General features: G+C 40.2%; 8 protein-coding genes across 8 annotated transcripts; 4 read left to right on the top strand and 4 right to left on the bottom strand.

Moving 5' to 3' along the window:
* Positions 1-125: 125 nt before the first annotated feature.
* GMH1 (Gmh1p) lies at positions 126-866 on the bottom strand (the record flags this gene model as incomplete). Its single annotated transcript, XM_003680872.1, has 1 exon — positions 126-866. One exon carries the CDS (start codon positions 864-866, stop codon positions 126-128), a length of 741 nt encoding a protein of 246 aa, XP_003680920.1.
* A 219-nt stretch (positions 867-1,085) lies between these two features.
* On the bottom strand, positions 1,086-6,170 carry UTP10 (snoRNA-binding rRNA-processing protein UTP10; the record flags this gene model as incomplete). Its single annotated transcript, XM_003680871.1, has 1 exon — positions 1,086-6,170. The coding sequence occupies one exon, from the start codon at positions 6,168-6,170 to the stop codon at positions 1,086-1,088; it is 5,085 nt and encodes a 1,694-aa protein (XP_003680919.1).
* Positions 6,171-6,643: 473 nt separating this feature from the next.
* On the bottom strand, positions 6,644-9,184 carry PRM10 (pheromone-regulated protein PRM10; the record flags this gene model as incomplete). The annotated part of the gene is made up of 1 exon (XM_003680870.1): positions 6,644-9,184. The coding sequence occupies one exon, from the start codon at positions 9,182-9,184 to the stop codon at positions 6,644-6,646; it is 2,541 nt and encodes an 846-aa protein (XP_003680918.1).
* Positions 9,185-9,786: 602 nt separating this feature from the next.
* Positions 9,787-11,709, top strand: IME2 (protein kinase IME2; the record flags this gene model as incomplete). Its single annotated transcript, XM_003680869.1, has 1 exon — positions 9,787-11,709. The coding sequence occupies one exon, from the start codon at positions 9,787-9,789 to the stop codon at positions 11,707-11,709; it is 1,923 nt and encodes a 640-aa protein (XP_003680917.1).
* Positions 11,710-12,299: 590 nt separating this feature from the next.
* Positions 12,300-14,618, top strand: TDEL0D01210 (uncharacterized protein; the record flags this gene model as incomplete). Its single annotated transcript, XM_003680868.1, has 1 exon — positions 12,300-14,618. The coding sequence occupies one exon, from the start codon at positions 12,300-12,302 to the stop codon at positions 14,616-14,618; it is 2,319 nt and encodes a 772-aa protein (XP_003680916.1).
* Positions 14,619-14,804: 186 nt separating this feature from the next.
* On the top strand, positions 14,805-15,203 carry PAM16 (import motor complex subunit PAM16; the record flags this gene model as incomplete). Its single annotated transcript, XM_003680867.1, has 1 exon — positions 14,805-15,203. The coding sequence occupies one exon, from the start codon at positions 14,805-14,807 to the stop codon at positions 15,201-15,203; it is 399 nt and encodes a 132-aa protein (XP_003680915.1).
* A 581-nt stretch (positions 15,204-15,784) lies between these two features.
* Positions 15,785-17,188, top strand: MST1 (threonine--tRNA ligase MST1; the record flags this gene model as incomplete). The annotated part of the gene is made up of 1 exon (XM_003680866.1): positions 15,785-17,188. The coding sequence occupies one exon, from the start codon at positions 15,785-15,787 to the stop codon at positions 17,186-17,188; it is 1,404 nt and encodes a 467-aa protein (XP_003680914.1).
* Positions 17,189-17,240: 52 nt separating this feature from the next.
* On the bottom strand, positions 17,241-18,494 carry ATG17 (protein kinase regulatory subunit ATG17; the record flags this gene model as incomplete). The annotated part of the gene is made up of 1 exon (XM_003680865.1): positions 17,241-18,494. The coding sequence occupies one exon, from the start codon at positions 18,492-18,494 to the stop codon at positions 17,241-17,243; it is 1,254 nt and encodes a 417-aa protein (XP_003680913.1).
* Between the last annotated feature and the right edge of the window lie 85 nt (positions 18,495-18,579).

The raw sequence follows: 18,579 nt of genomic DNA, 5'->3' as shown, positions 1-18,579 counted from the left end.
TTTCGTTGCGAATTTGTATAATAGACAAGTGACAGCTCGTTTGTAATCATTTCATTTTCTACTCTGTAGGAACTCATAATACTCGAAATCAAATGTTGTCGAAATCGTAACTCCTCGAAGCCATTCTACTGATATTTATAAAAGCTCAGCACTTGTGATAGGTCTATCCCAATAAGACTGATTATATACAGCACAGCGAATGCTAAGGCTGGAATCAGCATGAAATTTATACTCTTGAGGAAAGGCAACTGACTGTAGCCATAAAAAGTCAAAATGAAATAATGCCCAAATGCCAAGCAATATAGTGTGTTACCGACGAAGAGTCCAATCCATCTATGAAGCTTAATAATTGGTAACAGCACAAATTGAAGGAAGTAGAGTAAAACCCATATGATTAGAAATGCATTGCAGTGCACATCGAAGCAGTAAGCCCACTCGACCTGAGATTCTGACGCTGATCTAAATTTGAAGTATGGTCGATTAAGTATTAGCCAGAATGTGGTAGCTACTGCAAATCCAAAGAGAAAAAAGTCAATGAAAATCATGTTCATCATCATCCTTATAAATCCAAGGAACGAATGACCATAGACGATCGACCAAACCATTGAGCTCAGAAGTAACAGGCCTATTTGCAAGATAAAAAAAGAAGGATCATCTCTTGCCCACTGATGTTTGGTCTGATGTTGGTAATAAAAAGATCTGAAAGCCTTTCTTGGCTTAAATATTAGGTGAATCATCTCCCAGAGAGCCGTCTCAAAATCCAAGTTTTTAGGTGTTCTATAGAGTCTCCTGAGGACAATTGGGATCGAAGAACCATCACTAACATTTTGATGGAAATTTCGATTGCTGGTCGGTAGGGTTGACATCACAGAGGCTCTGCTCTATTGGTTTTTCAAGTTCACATTGATCGAAGCTTTATTTTACTTTTCAAAACCTGGCCGCTTTTAGATCAAAATCCTAATAGCATTAGTGTTTGATTTTAAAATGATAGCTGCAAAGCAGCACTTGGGAATTGATTTCACCTTGGTAGGTGGATGTAATAAATTGATAGTGTAAAAGTTCTTTAATTTAGGTTTATATAACTCTTAGTCCAAATATCTATCGAAAGGTTCGCCCAGAACGTTCTCAACAACTTTAACCAGCCCGGATCTAACTTCATGTTCAACTTCCTCATCTTCATCTTCCAGAAGTTCCACTATAGTTGGAACCAATTGAGGAAGAAGAACCAGCCAGCTTTCACCGACCTTGGAATAGATCATTTTTAGAGCTCTAACAGCCCAGAGCTTCTCGTTAGAAGAGCAAGTAGCTTTCATATGCTTGACTAGGAGCCTATGCATAAACTTGTTGTGCTCATCCACACGATTGTTGTTTGCTGCGAGCGAAGCAATTGCTTTCACCAGGTACTTGCCGATTACACCTTCGACGTTTGATAGTTGATCCACTAATGGTTCGCAAATCAGCTCAAAACGAGAAGTTGATTTCCAGTACTCGTCTCTATCATATTTGAAGGATGATGTCAAGGAATTCAATACAACACGGCGTAAGTTGACGTTGACGATCTTTCTGTTAACAAATTTTTTCAATAGTTCACTGACAGGTTCGAGCAAGTACGTGAAATAAGAGGTAATGATGACTTTCAGGTTCTCTTGCAATTTGTTGAAGAACTTGAAGAAACTCGTTAGTCTTTCGACTTCTGTCATACTTGTATTCGTTACACCTTCTCCATCAAATGACCATCTGACAAGGATGACAAATAATGGCCTGAACACTTTATCGTTGAGCTTCAACACGTAAGTGTTAGCAATTTGATAGACGGTGCTTTCTATACGATTGATAGTGTTGTCATCAAAACCACTAATCGATCTGTATTCGAACAAGACCAATAGCAGTTTGAAGAAGATAGGTGATTGTGAAGTAGCCGACTTCTTGTCTATCGTCTCGACTGTAGATTGTAAGGCACTCAAAAACAACGAGACTGCGATTGAGTCCGTTGTTGTACTAACATACTGGTCCCATAGTTTGTACAGCACCTTCAGAACTTCTTTTAAATCGACATTTTCAACAATGAGAGAAATGATAGATAGCCTAGTGGATACACTAACGTCACCTGAAAATAGGATAACTTTGAAAACGTCTGCCAAATTAGACATGACAAAGCTTGGTAACTTTTTGATTAGTGCTGCGAAGAGTAACAATATTGCTAATTGTAGTTGCTCTCTTAGGTAGTTTTCTTCATCATCCTGTAAATCCTGGAAGATTTTGAGAGCTGGCGGTACTATCTTTGGATAGAAGGCGATCGACTTCACCCCGAGTGCCTGTATGCAACTCGTCACGACGGCAAGCGATGATATTATGACCTCGCTCTTGGTAGAGTTCAGGTTTTCGGTTGCTAATTTGAGAACATCTGTAACTAGTGGCTTTGGAAGGTTCGAGCCAAAAGTGGTGACGAGAGATGCCACAGTGTTGAACGATACTTGAATATTGTTGTAACAGTCTTTTTCAATAGGAATTCTCTCCAAAAGTATTACAATGACTTGCTCGGCGGCAGAGGAAGCTTCTGGCCCTTCCTCGGCAAATTTAGTACCAATAACAAGCGTGAGATGGTATCTAATATCTTCATCTTCACTGATCGAAAAGAGAGGTAAAACAGCATCGACAAAGTCGCGTACTGGCAACACATTCAGGAGGTGACTCAGAAGTAGGAATAGAGTCTTTTTAATATCGCCTTCAGTATCGGTGAGTTCCATTTCCGTAGCGGAATCCTCATTTTCACCTTGTGATTTAAGGCATTGCTTACTCACTTGATTAATGAAAGCTAGAAGCGATTCCAAGAAGGATCCAAACTTTGATCTCACTTTTTTCACAAATAAATCATCATTTCTGGTATCCAAAAGAGCAGAGTAAACCTTGATTTTGAAGCTACCGTTAATATCGTAATACCCAACCTCAGTTTCTTCGATGGTTTTATCGATGAATGTCAACGCGTTTTGCAAGAAGCTTAGAAACTCGACATGAGGGAAGTTTAGTATACCACCGGTGAAGGGCGCCCGCAATTTCAAGGATTCCTTTTCTTCTTCGTTTTCGTTTGCACTTATTAGGAGTTTAAGCAAAGATAAGTATTCGCAAAGTCCATTAAGTTGCTCGATCACATCAAAGTTAGTCATCAGAGATTTGATAAATTCAACAAGGTTTCTGGCTTCGCTTATCTTGAAACTTTTGATGTCCGCAGAATACTGCTGTGCGATAAGGAACAAAAATGGTGCTATAGCCCTCGATGGACCCAGAGATTTCACTAAAGTGGAATATAGCTTCACTCTCCTATGCTTGGGGACATGTTGCAAAGCCGTAGTGAAACTCATCAACAGAAATTCTACTTCATCTTTAGCATTTTCGCTGTTCTTCAACAAAGCTGGCACGATGGTCTGAATGGTATTTTCAACAACTTGATTAGTGAATTCATCATCTTGGCGGATACTATGAGCGCCCATGAATGTGAATATCGGCATGACAGAATGAAGAACAGTCTCCGAGTCTAGGTTGGCTAAGGCACCAACGACCAACAGCAACTTGTTCTGGACCTGAGGAGAGGTGGAATTTCTGATAGCCGAAACAACCACGTCAGCTCGGACGTTCTTTGGTTTTGGTGCACTACCGTCGTTCAATGAGTTGATTGTGTTTAACATACAAGAAGCTAAAGTTTCTTGAGCATACAAAACAGGCAAACCACCGTCTTTTTCTAGCGTTTCCAAATCGGATACTAACCAAAGTAGGTTTGATAACAGCGGTTCCGAACCCCCGACCTTAGATCTATCCAGCGCTTCTAAAATGATGGTAAGCTTCCTTAGATGTGCTTCTGCGATGTGTGAGACCTCCTCTTTCTGCAAAGCTGCCTTGTTAGCAGATGACCGCCTTCTTCTTCTTTTTGGCAGCTCTGATAGCTCACTATCAGTGTGAATCCTGTTTTGTGACAATATCGATACGAATATGTTAGTGTCCAAAGGCAAAGATTGTAAAGTACCCACAGCGTCATAGGCCGGAACTGCATCGCCAGTAGCAGCGGTCTCAAGAATACTCTGAACGATTTTTAGCTGTTGATTGAATTTCAAAGAACTGAAGATCTTTTGTAGTTTTTCCGCTACCAAGCCGGCGAGAGCCTCGTAATTCGATTTTAGTGAATCAATGATAAAGTCAATCATGAAATCGTTCCTCTCCTTGGGCGAGATTAAATTCACTAGAGATCCTTCGAATTCATCAAATTTGGTTTTGTTGTTCCTACAACGCTCTTCCCATTCCTCTCTATTATTTAGGTAACTGGAAATGAAGTCTGCGAAAAGGGCAGTATTGGCACCAGAGGAGGAAGTTAGTTTAGCATTCAAATACTTGAGGATTATTGTTTTTGGCGAAGGAAGAGGCATCAATAAGGCCTGATTTCCCCAGAACAGTAGATACACTTTCTCATTTTTCTTTGGAATTATTAGAGTCGAGATATCGTAATTTTCAATAATGTATGCATTTAGGAAGTGAGTAAGCCAAAATTCACCGTCTTTTGGACTTAACATTGGTATCTCCTTGTTCTCCCCATAAAGTTTATTACTCATGAAGTAGTGCTTTGTGAAAGGCCTTTTGGCGATCTGAGCCAAGACTCTCTTGACGCCAAGTCTGACATTTTTAGAGACATCGTTTAATGCACAAATCAAGCAGGGTACTAGCGTGAAAACATTGGATTCCTTGTCGATGCTATTGATGTATTTTGATATGTTACTCAATGAGATTGATTTTAGGGCGATTGGTGCGGCAGGGGAAATAAGTACTCTAACCAAGAAAGTTATTCGACTCTCCATAGTTGTGAAAAAAGAAGACAGAAACAATCCTGCTGGGAATGTCCTCCCGACGGCCTCCACGAATAAAGAGAGTAGCTTTCCAAACGTTTCATCGCCTTCCGCCAGCATTGATTTGTTGCTGGTATTGATATGACTAGAGTGCTTCTCTAAAAACTCCTTGAAGGAGAGAGAATGTGTGTTACCATTTGATCCTTTCTCTGCTGATAAAGCTTTCATAATATCATTTTCGTTCGATTCTTCATTTATTTTGAATAGTGAGGTCGTCAATTTGATCTCAAAAAGCTCTCTGCTGATGTTCAGAGAATTGATACACTTGAGCACCAAGTTCTCGTTAATCGACACGAAGTATTCAAACAGTGTGATTAACTGTGATTTATCCTCAAGTACCTCAGATAAATGAATCAAATCTGTAACAATTAATCTTTCTTCAAAGTTCTCCAATTCTATTTCGTTTAAAATCTTCACAATTTCACTCAGCTTCGAATGATCGTACCTTGCAATGGCTCTTATATAACTGGTGACAAACTTATCACATGAGGCACGCTCGGATTTCTTCAGATGCTCGATTATGAAATCAAGTCCTAGCCTGCTTTCTAAGAGCTCATAGAGTGGAGCAGGAAATTGATCAACGTTACCTGGCCCCTTTAACGTTTGCCATAATTTGCATATTGTCACCAAAGCAGAATTTTTGGCCTTTGCAGACTCTAGATTAGCCAGGATCGTTTCTGTCGCAGCTAGAATGATGACCTTCTTCAAAGGCAAAGCTGCAGCAAGAACCACAAGGATACAGTGAGCAGCAATTTGACAATCCACGGAGTTCGAAGCCAATAATTTAGCTGCGATCTCTAGAAAAATTGGGACCAAATCATTCAATTTCTCGTCGTTATTAGAGTTGAAAGCTATTAAATTAATGAAACAGCATGATGTAAAAAGCATTTGATTTGTGTATGTTGTCTTTTTCTTGATGCATTTGTTCAAGTAGTTGGCATACATCTTTAGAAACCCCATATCGTTGAAAAGTTTGATAATAGTCACATTCGAAGGGTTTCTTTCACTTCTAACAAAACTAGAAAGCGAATTGAAAAGTGGCGGTAACTTGATGATACTCAAAATTCTCTTGAAGGTTGGTGTTTGATAATAGTTAATTGCTGATAACAGGAACGTCTCAGCATTACAGATATGAATTTGGAAACGACGAACCAACCACTCGGTGGCATGCAAAGTTGGTGCCAAATGCCATTTCGAAGATACAAGCATCAAATAACCATTGATGGCATTATCTAAATTTTTATTCTCATCCTTCGACTGAACATTTCTGTCGATCGACATTGAGGACTCAGAGAATAGCGATTTTGTCAAAAATACTCAAAATGAGGGTCGATCTCTGTCAGAGTTCTCAAAGCTTCGACCGCATTTTCAAAGATAAAATCGTAGTCCTGGGTGCTAGCGGTCTTTGGGTTGTAGATTAGAGATGCAGAGTGTAATTTCTGTCTTCTCTTTCGATCTAGAGCAACTGTAGCATTATTAGCAGCCACTTCCGCTAACTGGCTCTTCAATGATGACATGATAGTCCTATAAGCCTAATTAATCAACGAAGAAATGGTCTTTAATTATATTATCAGTGTGCTGAAAGTTGATGCTCATCGCATATAATCTATATAAAATTTTTCAAAAGTTGAAAAATCTCGATGGCCATAAGCTAAGAAAGTCACGTGTAGGAAGTAGATTTGATAAAGAAATGGTCAATGACTATATAAGAAGCTATTTGACTAGCTATATGGCAGGCTATTCTTTGAGATTGTTTATAAGCTGAATAGACCTGTTTTCTTCTTACCGAATGGGTAGATGAATAATGTAGATGCGAAAAGGCCAACGGTGATACCAATGGAGACTTGAATCATGGTAATACCGAAGGACATGGATGATGAAAGATCTGCTGTATCACTGGTGCCATTGTGGTTTATTAGTTGATTGGCACTTTGCAAACCTGACAGTAGAGAGCTTTGAGAAGCGACACCTGATGGGACTTGAACGAAGATGGCAGGTAGCATGGCGGAAACTGCCAGACCTTTCCATACTCTTGAATATAGGTTACCCATCAGACCGATGAGGAATGCAGCAAGAGCTGCTGTGAACTCTGTCGAGTTTTGGAAATGCGTACCCGCCCAGTAGGTGACAACGTAACCACTACATGAGATGATGGTCATCACTGGTAACTGGGTCCAGTGAGCTTGATTGATGAGTGAAATACCGATAGTAAAAGCTGGGACGAACAGGAATCTGAACCAGGGCGAGATTGGGTATGAACAAGAGGTTTCGTTCGTAGCACCTTTATACATCCATCCGAATAGCGCAGCTCCTAGAGTGATACCGAAACCCAAGAATAGCGAATAGATGATTGCGTAGAACATTCTCACAGATCCTGCGACGATATTTCTACTTTGCAACTCCAAAGAACCACATAAGATGATATACCCCGGTAAGATGAGCGCCAGTGAGCCCTGCGTTACGGCACCGAAACAAATACCGTGTTTAATAGAACCGAAGGCCCTACCGCAGAAACTCACCACAACGGATGCAGTGACTTCGAAAACGTTTGAATACATGTTAGAGCGTTGTGAGACAATGTATTGCAAAGCACCGACACAGGAACCCATGAAGAAAGAGATGGCCAAGTTGATCCAATCACCACCAAAAGCATAAGGTGTGACCGTAGCTGAACAAAATCCATATAAAAACACACAAACCCAAGGTGGATACAAGTTCTTGTCCTGCAGGATCTTGTCGATGATAACGTTACCTTCTGCTGCACTCATTGTGTCGTGAACCACTCTCTTATAGATAGTATGCACTTGATGTAGTTTCCATAGATTTAAGCCCTGAGCACATCTGACCAACTGAACTTCAGAAGTTCTCGTCGTTGCGTCACCGAACGAAACAATCATACAACCGGGTAGATACAAGAATTGTCCATCGATCTCGAGAACCCTGGAAGTCATAATCATATATTCTTCCAATCTGTGTGTAGGGGCACCATAAAGCATCAGAGATTTACACATCCGCAGGATAAATCTGTGTCTTTGCAAAAGATCTGCAATATGCACTGTAATTCTTGCCTCAGTAGCCATTTTCTTCTTAAACTTAGGGATTCTAGACTTCTTACCTTTTGGTCTGGTATTTTTGAAAGATGGTAAATCACTCTTAGAACCCTCTCCTAGTTCAGCATTACTCTTACGAATTGGATTCAGTTTCTTTAGATTGTTTGCCTTTGGTAACTTTAGCCTTGAGCTAGTTGGAGTTAGCGCAGGAGTTGCAGTATCAGAGTCATTGAGCGAAACAGAGGAATAGGTAGAATTGAGATCTTCGTTTTGGTACATTTTCAACAGAGAACCAAGAACACCGCCTCTAACTTTAGTAGGTGGGGCCACATAAGCGGTATTTTCGACAAACGGATCGTAATCGTCCCCATAAGCTTCGTCATCACCCTGTTCACCTTCAATATAATGTTCCATTGGAGCTGCCACGAATGAAGAGTGACTAGTTGGCGTTTGAGATCCCGATTCGTAGGCCGTTTCACCATCGGAAGCTGTCCTATCGGGTGCAGTCAACGTCTGCTTTTCATTGGAACCAGAATGTGCATGCACGATTTGCTGTGCCGCTTCACTGAAATCAACCATTGGAATGTCATTCTCCTCTGCCTGTTTTTCAATATCATCGTTCTCTTTCTGTTTCTCAGTGGAAAATCCCGGTGCTAATCCACCATTCTGTGAGAAGTTGTTAATAAACTTGGATAGAACACCTTTCTCCTCATCATCATCTTCATCATCATCACCATTCAAATTCCTCATTCCACGTTTCTGGGAGGCTCCTCTATGGAAAAACTGCTTAAAGTGGTCAAGTTTGTCCTCATCATCAGACGACCTCGAGGAATGTGAAGATCTATTTGACTTGTCATCTTCATACTCTTCCGTGTTGGATTTGAACCGCACATTCTTATATTCTCCTTCTGATGACGAAGTAGACGATCTATGTCCACCAAAACGAGCTACTTTTTCCTGATAATGTTTATCCAGCTCTCCATCGTCCTCACCATCATCCTGATAATTAGCAGATGTATGTCTGATGGTCCTTGCAGCATCTAATTCGATTAATTGTTTGCTCTTGGAACCCTCAGCAGCATCCCGCTGTTTGAAAGATGGCAAATTATTAGAACGTCCAGCTTCAAACTCTAAATCAGAACCAGAGTCCGATTCATCACGAGCTGCAACATGAGAATTACTAGAGTGACTTTTATCAATTTTTGAAAGAAACGAAGGTTTCTTTCCTTTCTCTGGACCTGACATCCCTTACCGAGTTACAAAGGTCAAGTTTCGATCAAACTGATAAGCAACAGTCAACTGTGAATATATATATATCTGTATGCTACTAATTAAATGCAGGATGTTTGACCCAGATCACGAAATGTTGACCGATGTCTGCTGTGGGAAAGGATTTAAGATAGATCGAGGATCATTTTTTGCACGTTATCGAGAATGCAATTTGTATTTATAGCATAACGTAATGCTTTTTCTTTGCGTCATCGTGAAACGAAGAAGCAAAAAAGATCGAGGCTTTGAAAAATCTGAGACAAATCCTGAAACACGGTAATTGCATATTGTTTCAGATTCGCGTTTCAAATTGGGTCGCTTGATACGGTGACGTTTCAGCCTTGTTTTGCCTTAAGCGTGGGACGCGTAAAGCAGAGTGGCTGAACAGATTTTCGATGACGCGTCAGTGTCTCGTCTTATGTGATGTTTTAGGGTGGAACAAGATGGGCGGCTAATATTACCTATTGTGATCTTTGTGACACATTACAAAATAAATTGTTTCCTATATAAAGGGAACCTTTTTATCCAACTTGCAAAGTTCTTCTGTTACCTCTTTTGCTGTTCAAGTGAGTGTGCCAATGCTTAGTAGAAAGGCCAATAAGGACTCTGTGCCTGTAACTCCTCCCGACATTCACAATCCTCCTTCGTATATCCCGCTGAGGTCTATCGATGGAAGGTACCAAATCATTGAGGAGTTAGGCAACGGTTCGTTTGGTTCTGTTTCATTAGCAAGAGCACATTTCGATATCACTCAGTGTAATGGAGATGATTCAAAACTTTACAGAAGGACTTTGATGAATCAAATTGATGCTGAACATGAGAATTCGATATGTAAGAGACAAGGTTTAGTCGCGATTAAGACAATGATGACTAAATTGTCAACTTTACATGATTATACTAGAGTCAGAGAGATCAAATTTATCCTGTCGATACCTGCAAATAAGCATTTGATTCAGATCTTTGAGATTTTCATCGATGATAGAAATTTCCAATTACATATCGTTATGGAAGCTATGGAACAAAATTTATATCAAATGATGAGACACAGAAGGCGTCGGGTTTTCTCCATACCATCCTTAAAATCGATCTTGGCACAGATTCTCGCGGGGTTGAATCATATTCATGATTCAAATTTCTTTCACAGGGATATCAAGCCAGAGAATATCCTGATTTCACCAAGCACAAGGTATTTTGATAAAGAATGGCTAATCGAGGGCAACTATACCGATAATTATGTCGTAAAATTGGCAGATTTTGGTTTAGCGCGTCATGTTACAAATAAGAATCCATATACGGCCTATGTGTCTACTCGTTGGTATCGGTCACCTGAGATTTTGCTGAGAAATGGTTACTATTCAAGGCCTTTAGATATTTGGGCATTTGGTTGTGTTGCAGTTGAAATAACAATCTTCAAACCTTTGTTCCCAGGTTCAAACGAAATGGATCAAATTTGGAAAATCTTGGAAGTACTGGGTACTCCTCACTCCACCAGGGAGAGTGCTAGAACTGGTTACGTATCGAATGGAGGGCAATGGGAATCAGCCAAAAACCTTGCCCAAAGGATAAATATGAAATTTCCTTACGTCGAAGGTACAGGATTTCAAGAGCTAATATCTAGCTCACAATTACAATCCTTAGCTGACGTGGTAAGACTTTGTTTGAAGTGGGACCCGAATGAAAGAGCTACTACAAGAGATTTATGTCTAATGCCCTTTTTCCAAAATACCGTAGCAGATTTAAGAGAAACTCCAACCCCAATTACAACAAACACTGAACAGGCACTAATCTTTGCGGGTATAGATTCATCTAGATCAACTCATAGTAAGAGGCAATTGATTTTCCATTCAAAGGAACTGGATAATTCTCATTCATCAAGACCAATGAATATCATTGATGATGAACCTTTGGCGAAGAAAACCTTTTCAATAAATGAGTTTTTGAAAAATCATACCGATAATGTACCAATAGATCCACCACCACAAATTGATACGGATTCTACAATATCAGAAAATCAGGATGATATTGAATTTTGTCATATTTCAAACACTTTTGAAAATGATCATCTAGTTCAGAATTTACCAAATTTAACTTCCAATACCAAATTCACAAGTGACTCGATTCATAATTTACAAAAATTGGCCGATGATATCGACGCAATGAACAAGCAAGGTGATACCGATCTTTTTTTCAATACTCAGCATGAGTCCGGTGACAAGAATTACGTTCATTATAGCCATCAAGATAATGGTCACAATCAGGAACTTCATTTGTTGAACAATAACGTCTTAATGAATTCTGATCACAGCTCTATACAGCCAGTGAATCGTTTACTGGATAACATGTCGATAGATGACTCGTTTAAGAATAATACCAACATGAACGCCATACCAAGAAGCTTCCTGTTGCAAAAAGATATGACAAACGTGAATCACCCCAATGACAGCAACAATATGGAATTGACATCGGAGACAAACCAGCACTTCGGCAACATCACTTTTTAGGTACGATTCCATAGCTATCTATCAAACCATAACTCCTTACAGGGATCCCACCTCACCTACGTGGCCGTTTACTCTACATTGAGAGTAGAACTAGACAATACCGATAAAAATACCGCTCGTTTGTCAAGCCACTTGTTGAGATTCTCTGCAGCCTCGCAGTGCAGCAGCTTGTCTCAATCGTTTAATGGTGCACAACACTTGCATTGAGTCAAATCTATCCCATTCATTAATACGGTTACTATTGACTATCTTTTCTGACGGTCTGCTTATACGACTTTCGCAAATCGATTGAAATGCGCGATCGTTTATCACTTTGATTTCTCATTGATTGGCAGAAGTGGTTGAGTACTACAACCATTTACGGCTCCCTGGAATACGTTCAGCATACGAACCGAAGATCCCTCTTAGCTCTTCGTTTCTCACATTCTGTGGTCTAATCGCATTATACAGTTTTAGTGTGATGGTCAAAATTGCCCAAACGGTATTTTTTATTTAACTAGCAAAGAATAAGACTGATTTTCTTGATAGTGTGAGTCTATCTATTTCTTCCTTCATTGTCTAACAGATTCGATTATCTCATTAGGCATAGGATGAGCGCGAAAGGTCCTGATGAACAATCACTCCTGGAAGATGCTTCAACTCTGCTTATGTTCTCCAAGACCCGAACGGCAAGTAGTGGTAACGATGATAAAGATATGCAACAGCCCCATACAGTACCTATTTCACGAGCTGAAAGCGAGAATGTTTCTCCTGGTAATCCCAGAGGTTCTCTGGGACCCGCATCTATAGCATTACTGCCTCGAGACGGCAAGGATAAAATACGATCGGAATCTGTATCTCCGACTAGTGGTGGAAGAAGCAATATAAGCGAAAAAGGTATGGTAGCTGCTGCTGCATTAGCCGCAGCCGCGACAGTCCCACTCCCGTTGAAGCCAGGTCAAAGAAGGAAGACTAGCCGTGAAGAACCTGCTAATGAAAGTGTGGATTCTCGCGTGATGGGAGAATGGCCAGTTCCAGATTCGTATATTGTCGATATCGATTCCGGTATAATATCTTGTATTTGCGGTTTCAGCGATGACGATGGTTTCACCATTCAGTGTGATCACTGTAATAGGTGGCAACATGCTATCTGTTTTAATATCAGAGACATAGAGACGGCACCTGAACATCATCTGTGTAACACATGTCAGCCAAGGAAATTGGACCCCAAGAGGGCAAGGAGGAAACAAATGGAAAAGTTACAAAGGCAGAATCGTAATAAGAATTCTGATTCAACTCATCGTGATGCGAGAAATGCAACTGATCCTAGTAATGATTATAGAAGGACTTCATCAACGGAAATTAATAATAATGAACATTCAAATGGTACGGGAAATAACAATGGCAATAAAACTAATAATGATAATGAGGGAGAGGAAAGTCAAGCTGATTATGATAATATGGAAAGGCTTGAAGAAGCAACAGAAGAGACTAATGTTAAAAAGAGGAAAGAAGATGGGGATATAGCACTTGGCAACGGTTTGAAAAGGAAAAAGGACAACGCTTTATATTTAAGTGCAAAGGATGCTTACTTAGCCCTGTATCTGCCCATTGAAAAAAATGAGTTCAAGGATAAATATGCCGGGTTGTTCATCGAAAAACATAACGATGATGATTGGGTTATACCTTACAATAAGGATGAGTTTAAACCTATACCAACTGCAGTGAAACCATATGCTGAGCTCAGCAGTGTCAAAATCTTTCCCGGGTTCGCAAAATTGGGGCTCTATTTGTCAGAAGATTGCAGTCGAAATGATTTCATATGTGAATTTTTGGGTGAGGTTGATTTTCAAAAAAGCTATCTTTTGGATCCAAGGAACCATTACAGAATTTGGGGGACTACCAAGCCGAGGGTCCTATTCCATCCTCATTGGCCCATTCACATTGATGCACGGCTGTGTGGGAATGTTGCCAGGTATATGAGAAGAAGTTGTAAACCCAATGTTGAGCTTGCTACGATCAGAATGCCAGCCACCAACGAGCTGAAATTCGTGTTGAGGGCAACGAGAGATATTGAGAATGGCGAAGAGATACATATAGGTTGGCAATGGGATTTGCGTCATCCTATTTGGCAGATTATCAACGGTACAGCCACGTTTGACTCGTTAAACGATCCGGATAAGTATCTTCTCATACATTCTATCGACATTGTCCTAGGTGTATGCGATTGCGCATGTGGGAATAGCAACAAGGACTGCAATCTACAAAAAGTGAAGAAATTTTCACAAAGCCTTTACAAAACGGTAAAATCCAAGATGAATAACAGGTACAAATTAAATGAAATCTTAAATCAGTATCAAGGCAAGAAAAGAAGGCAACCGCCCATCTTATCAAGAATGGCTAAAGAAGTGTTGGAGAACGAAGAAAGAGCGCCAAAAGTTCTAGCAGATTACAATGAGAAAAAACTAGCGATCACTTGCGGCTGTAGCGCCCGCCAATGGTGGGCCGTCATTGAAGGTTCAGCAAATGGTATTAAACCATACAAGCAGAGCCTAATGGATAAGCAAGATGCAAAGTATAGTGTTGATGCTAGCTCATCAACATTTGATCCAACTAAATACGATGAGTCCAAGGTCGCTGATATCAGCCAGTTGCCCATTCCAATCGTCTTAGAAGTACCTCTCAAATACCCGACCGGGGCAGAAATTGGCAAGCGAGCTGCGCCAGAGTCATCCGCAAACCCACCAGATACTCAGGCGATCGCTTCAGACAAGTCAGCGTCCTACCCGTCCATATCTGCTCGCGCGAAGCCGGAAGAGAGAAGTCACTCGTCAAGCGCTGCCAGTCTACCGGACCTCGCGGATAACTCGAAGGGGACTCTCAAGAAGAAATTGAGCTTCGCAGACTACAGGAAGAAGCAGCATAGGTGACTTGTAGTACCGTTTAAATCATAGTTTAACTTGTATATTGAATCTTCCATCAAATTAATTATCGCTTTCCACGGATGCACGTAGGAATTGAAGATCTTCAATTCAAGATGGACAGTTTAACCACTCATCACCACTCTTTCGAGGTCAATAACAGGTCCAATAGAGTCGATATCATCCTAAGCAATTATGGCTCATAGGGCATTCATACAAGTGGTCATTACGGGAGCAAGTGTCTTTGGTAAGGCATTTGCTGAAGCCTATAGACAAGCCGCATCGCAGACTGTCAAGCAAGGTGCTAATGCAGCTCGTGCCGGTTCAGCTAGTGCTGAATATGGTGGCATAACTCTCGATGAGAGTTCTAAGATTTTGAATATGGAAGATAAGGAGAATTTAAACTTGGATAAAATCAATCAGAGGTTTAAGTATCTGTTCGATGTCAACGATGCCGAGAAAGGTGGTAGTTTCTATCTTCAAAGTAAGATCTACAGAGCTGCTGAAAGGCTCAAATGGGAGTTGGCACAACAAGAGAAAGCAGAACAGCCTCCGAATACAAGCCAAAAGGGCACTGATCCGTCCAAACAATAATCTACCACTAATTAATAAATCCTGTAAGTAAGAAGCAAAATGTTTTACGAATTAAAGAAAAATGTCCTACCATGAAGAGAAGTTACTGTAGAATCCAAACTTTCAAACCGCGTTATGCAATTCTCTGGAAACGTACACCTCACCCCAAGCAAGCTTGAGATGCCCCGTCATAGCAGATGATGATCTAAGAAACCGGAAACGAAATGGAAATTGTGCCTACCTTGTTTGGAAGTAGTCAAAATCCATTCAGCTATGGGTTATTGTATTTGAATCAATCATTCAGAGTTCCAGTGTTAACTAGCCCAACGACGAAAAACTGCAGAGACGAGCTCTGCAGTTCCCAGCCGTCAGGCGGAAGAACACAAACGAAAGAAACTTTAGGTTTCTATAATAAATTGTAATTAATATTATCTTGAGATAGTATTAACCACTACTGATGATTGGTATCTTTAAAAGGAGAATAAAGAGAAGTAAAAGTGAGTTTAGAAGAATTGGCATCTTTATATGTTGAAAATTTTCAAATTTGGCGTTACCCGAAATATTAAATGTTAATGTAGGGCGCGCTTTAAAGAGTACTATCGATGACCATTAAAGGTATTGATCTGGGACGTAATACTCCATTGTTAGATTCAATGCTGCGCCAGCGCCTCACATCATGTCGATCATTTGGATGCCGAATGTATTCTACCAAGCCGGCGGTTTCGACCAATGCTACAACTGCTCATGATGTCTCGAACAAACAAAGGTTATTCTTTACAGATCCAATTTCACCTGGTTCTGTATTCTTCCTACCCAACGGTACCAAAATATTCAATAAACTGGTTCAGTTTATGAAATTACAGCAGGAGCATAAATACGGGTTTAAAGAAGTAGTGACACCGTTGGTTTACAGAAAATCACTATGGGAACAATCAGGACACTGGGATAATTACAAAGATGATATGTTTCGTGTAGAGGGAAATGACAGTTCCAAGGAAGAATATGGATTGAAGCCTATGAACTGCCCGGGGCATTGCTTAATTTTCAAGAAGTTTGATAGATCATACAGTGAATTGCCAGTTAGGTTGTCTGACTTTTCAGCATTACACAGGAATGAAGCATCCGGTGCTCTTTCAGGTCTCACAAGAGTTCGTAAGTTTCATCAGGATGATGGACACATATTTTGTACCCCTGAACAAGTGGAAGAAGAGCTTGCTAAATGCTTAAAGCTTGTAGATATGTGTTATACCAAGATATTCCCACTGGGGAAAGATTCGCAGTTTGAAAGCTATGTGATGGAATTATCGACAAGGCCTGAGAGTTATATCGGTGAGCTAGCTATGTGGAATCACGCTGAAGATGTGTTGAAGGGAGTATTGGAACGAACTGGAAAACAATGGGAGCTCAACGACGGAGATGGTGCCTTTTATGGTCCTAAAATTGACATCAAAGTGTCAGATCAAACAGGGAAATATCATCAGGTGGCAACCATTCAATTAGATTTCCAGCTTCCAGAGCGTTTCGATCTGAGATACAAAGATAAAGATAATACTTATAAGAGACCGATAATGATTCACAGGGCAGTTTTTGGATCGTTGGAGAGATTTATGGCAATGCTAATAGATTCATGCGAGGGCAAATGGCCTTTTTGGTTGAGTCCGCGTCAAGCAATGGTGATTCCCGTGAACACAAGGAAAGATGATCAAATGAAAGCATCGAAAGAATTGGTGTCATATCTGCGTCACGAAGCAGACGCAGAAAATGATACGCCTGTGCCATTGAATAGCTTTCATTTCAACGTTGATATCGATGATAGGGCCGAGCCGGTCGGTTATAGAATCAAAGATGCGTTGATGAAGGATTATTCATATCTGATCATAATAGGTGACAAAGAGGTAGAAACTTCGAAGTTTGCTATAAGAACGAGGCAGGATAGAAAGTTGGAGCATCTCACCAGCGAGGAAATCTTTGCAAAATTCAGTGATTTGGAGAGACACTATAGGTAGTTAAAAATGCATTGTCATTTAAACTATTCCCATGTATATATGCGATTTTATATTAGATGTCCTTGATGGTATATTGCAATGAATATAGGGGCGTAAAGTCATCAATTTTACCTGGCCAAATGGTCTCTGGCAAGTAATCTCCGTTTAGTGACAGGAACCTCTCACGAGCTTTGTGGTCATCATTACTCAATTTTTGTAATTTGTTTTCACAGTCAGATATCAAATCTTCCATTTGCTTAGCGACAGAACGCCTGCGATCTGCTTCCTCAGTTAGCTTATAGTAACTGGCCTCAAAGTTTTCATAAAAGTCACATAATTCCTGCGTAACTTGAATCTCCTGCAGGCAAGTTTCCCTAAAAGTGGATATCAGTTCAGAGATATCCCTAAAGATTACAAGGTATTCCTGATATTTTTGGAACTCGCTCACATTTTTTTGTATATCAGTTTGAAGCTGGTTCCCATCAGCCATATTCTTCTCTAAAGTAATTCTGAATTTTAGGAGTAATTTATCGACATCTTCTATAGTGTCTCTTAATGTCACCAAAACGGAACTCAACTCGCTATTGTCTCTCGTCACAATTTCCAGTAATTCTTGTTTATTCTGGCCTTGTAATTCGCCTGATTGAAGTAACCTACATTTGTCAAAATGATCCGTCAGAGAGTTCAAATATTCTACTAATTCATGCTCTAAATTTGTCATTTCTAAAAGATAACTCTCACCTAACTCAATGCTGCCCGTCGAAGAGGGCCCATATTTCTCCTCAAACAAGGTCTCAAGATTCTTCAACTTGGTCTGAATTACCTGCTCTTGAACCTTCTTCATCATATTTGAGTATTGTGATTTTATGTTATCAATCTGACGGCGAATGATCGGTATTTCTTTTAATCTCTCATTCAGAATATGTGCATTCTCCTTTGGAATAAAATCTCCCAACTTAACATGCTCTCCATTATCATCAGAGCTCACTAGTTTGTTATCAACACCATCCAGCTGGGCAATCCGTGTAGTTAACTGCTCTTGCCAACTTTTCATACTGTCAATCAGGTCCACCAGCAAACCCTGTGACCACTCTTTCTTGATCAAATTCTCCCCAATTCCCACCTTCAGTATGCATTTGTAGAGAAACTCTCCCTGATTTTTCAGACTGATAATCATAAACTTTATTTTGGATACTTCCTGCTGCCATCGAGACAGGCTACCTTTGGCACCCGATATTCTCATACTAGCCTCCTGGCAAAGAACTTGTGCTTCTACTAGGGTCTTCCTAGCATTAGAGACAAATAACTCAAGATCTGGCTCTTTCATACCGTTTAAAGCAGTAATAATGCTCTTTCTATTGTTAAGTAGTATTTTGTTGAAGTTTAAATGCTGATCCTATGAGGGCATCGCT

This window comes from Torulaspora delbrueckii, chromosome 4, assembly GCF_000243375.1.
Source record: "Torulaspora delbrueckii CBS 1146 chromosome 4, complete genome".
Classification (NCBI taxonomy): Eukaryota; Fungi; Ascomycota; class Saccharomycetes; order Saccharomycetales; family Saccharomycetaceae; genus Torulaspora; species Torulaspora delbrueckii.
Note: the sequence above shows the minus strand (reverse complement) of the source record. Positions and strands in the feature narration are given on the sequence as shown.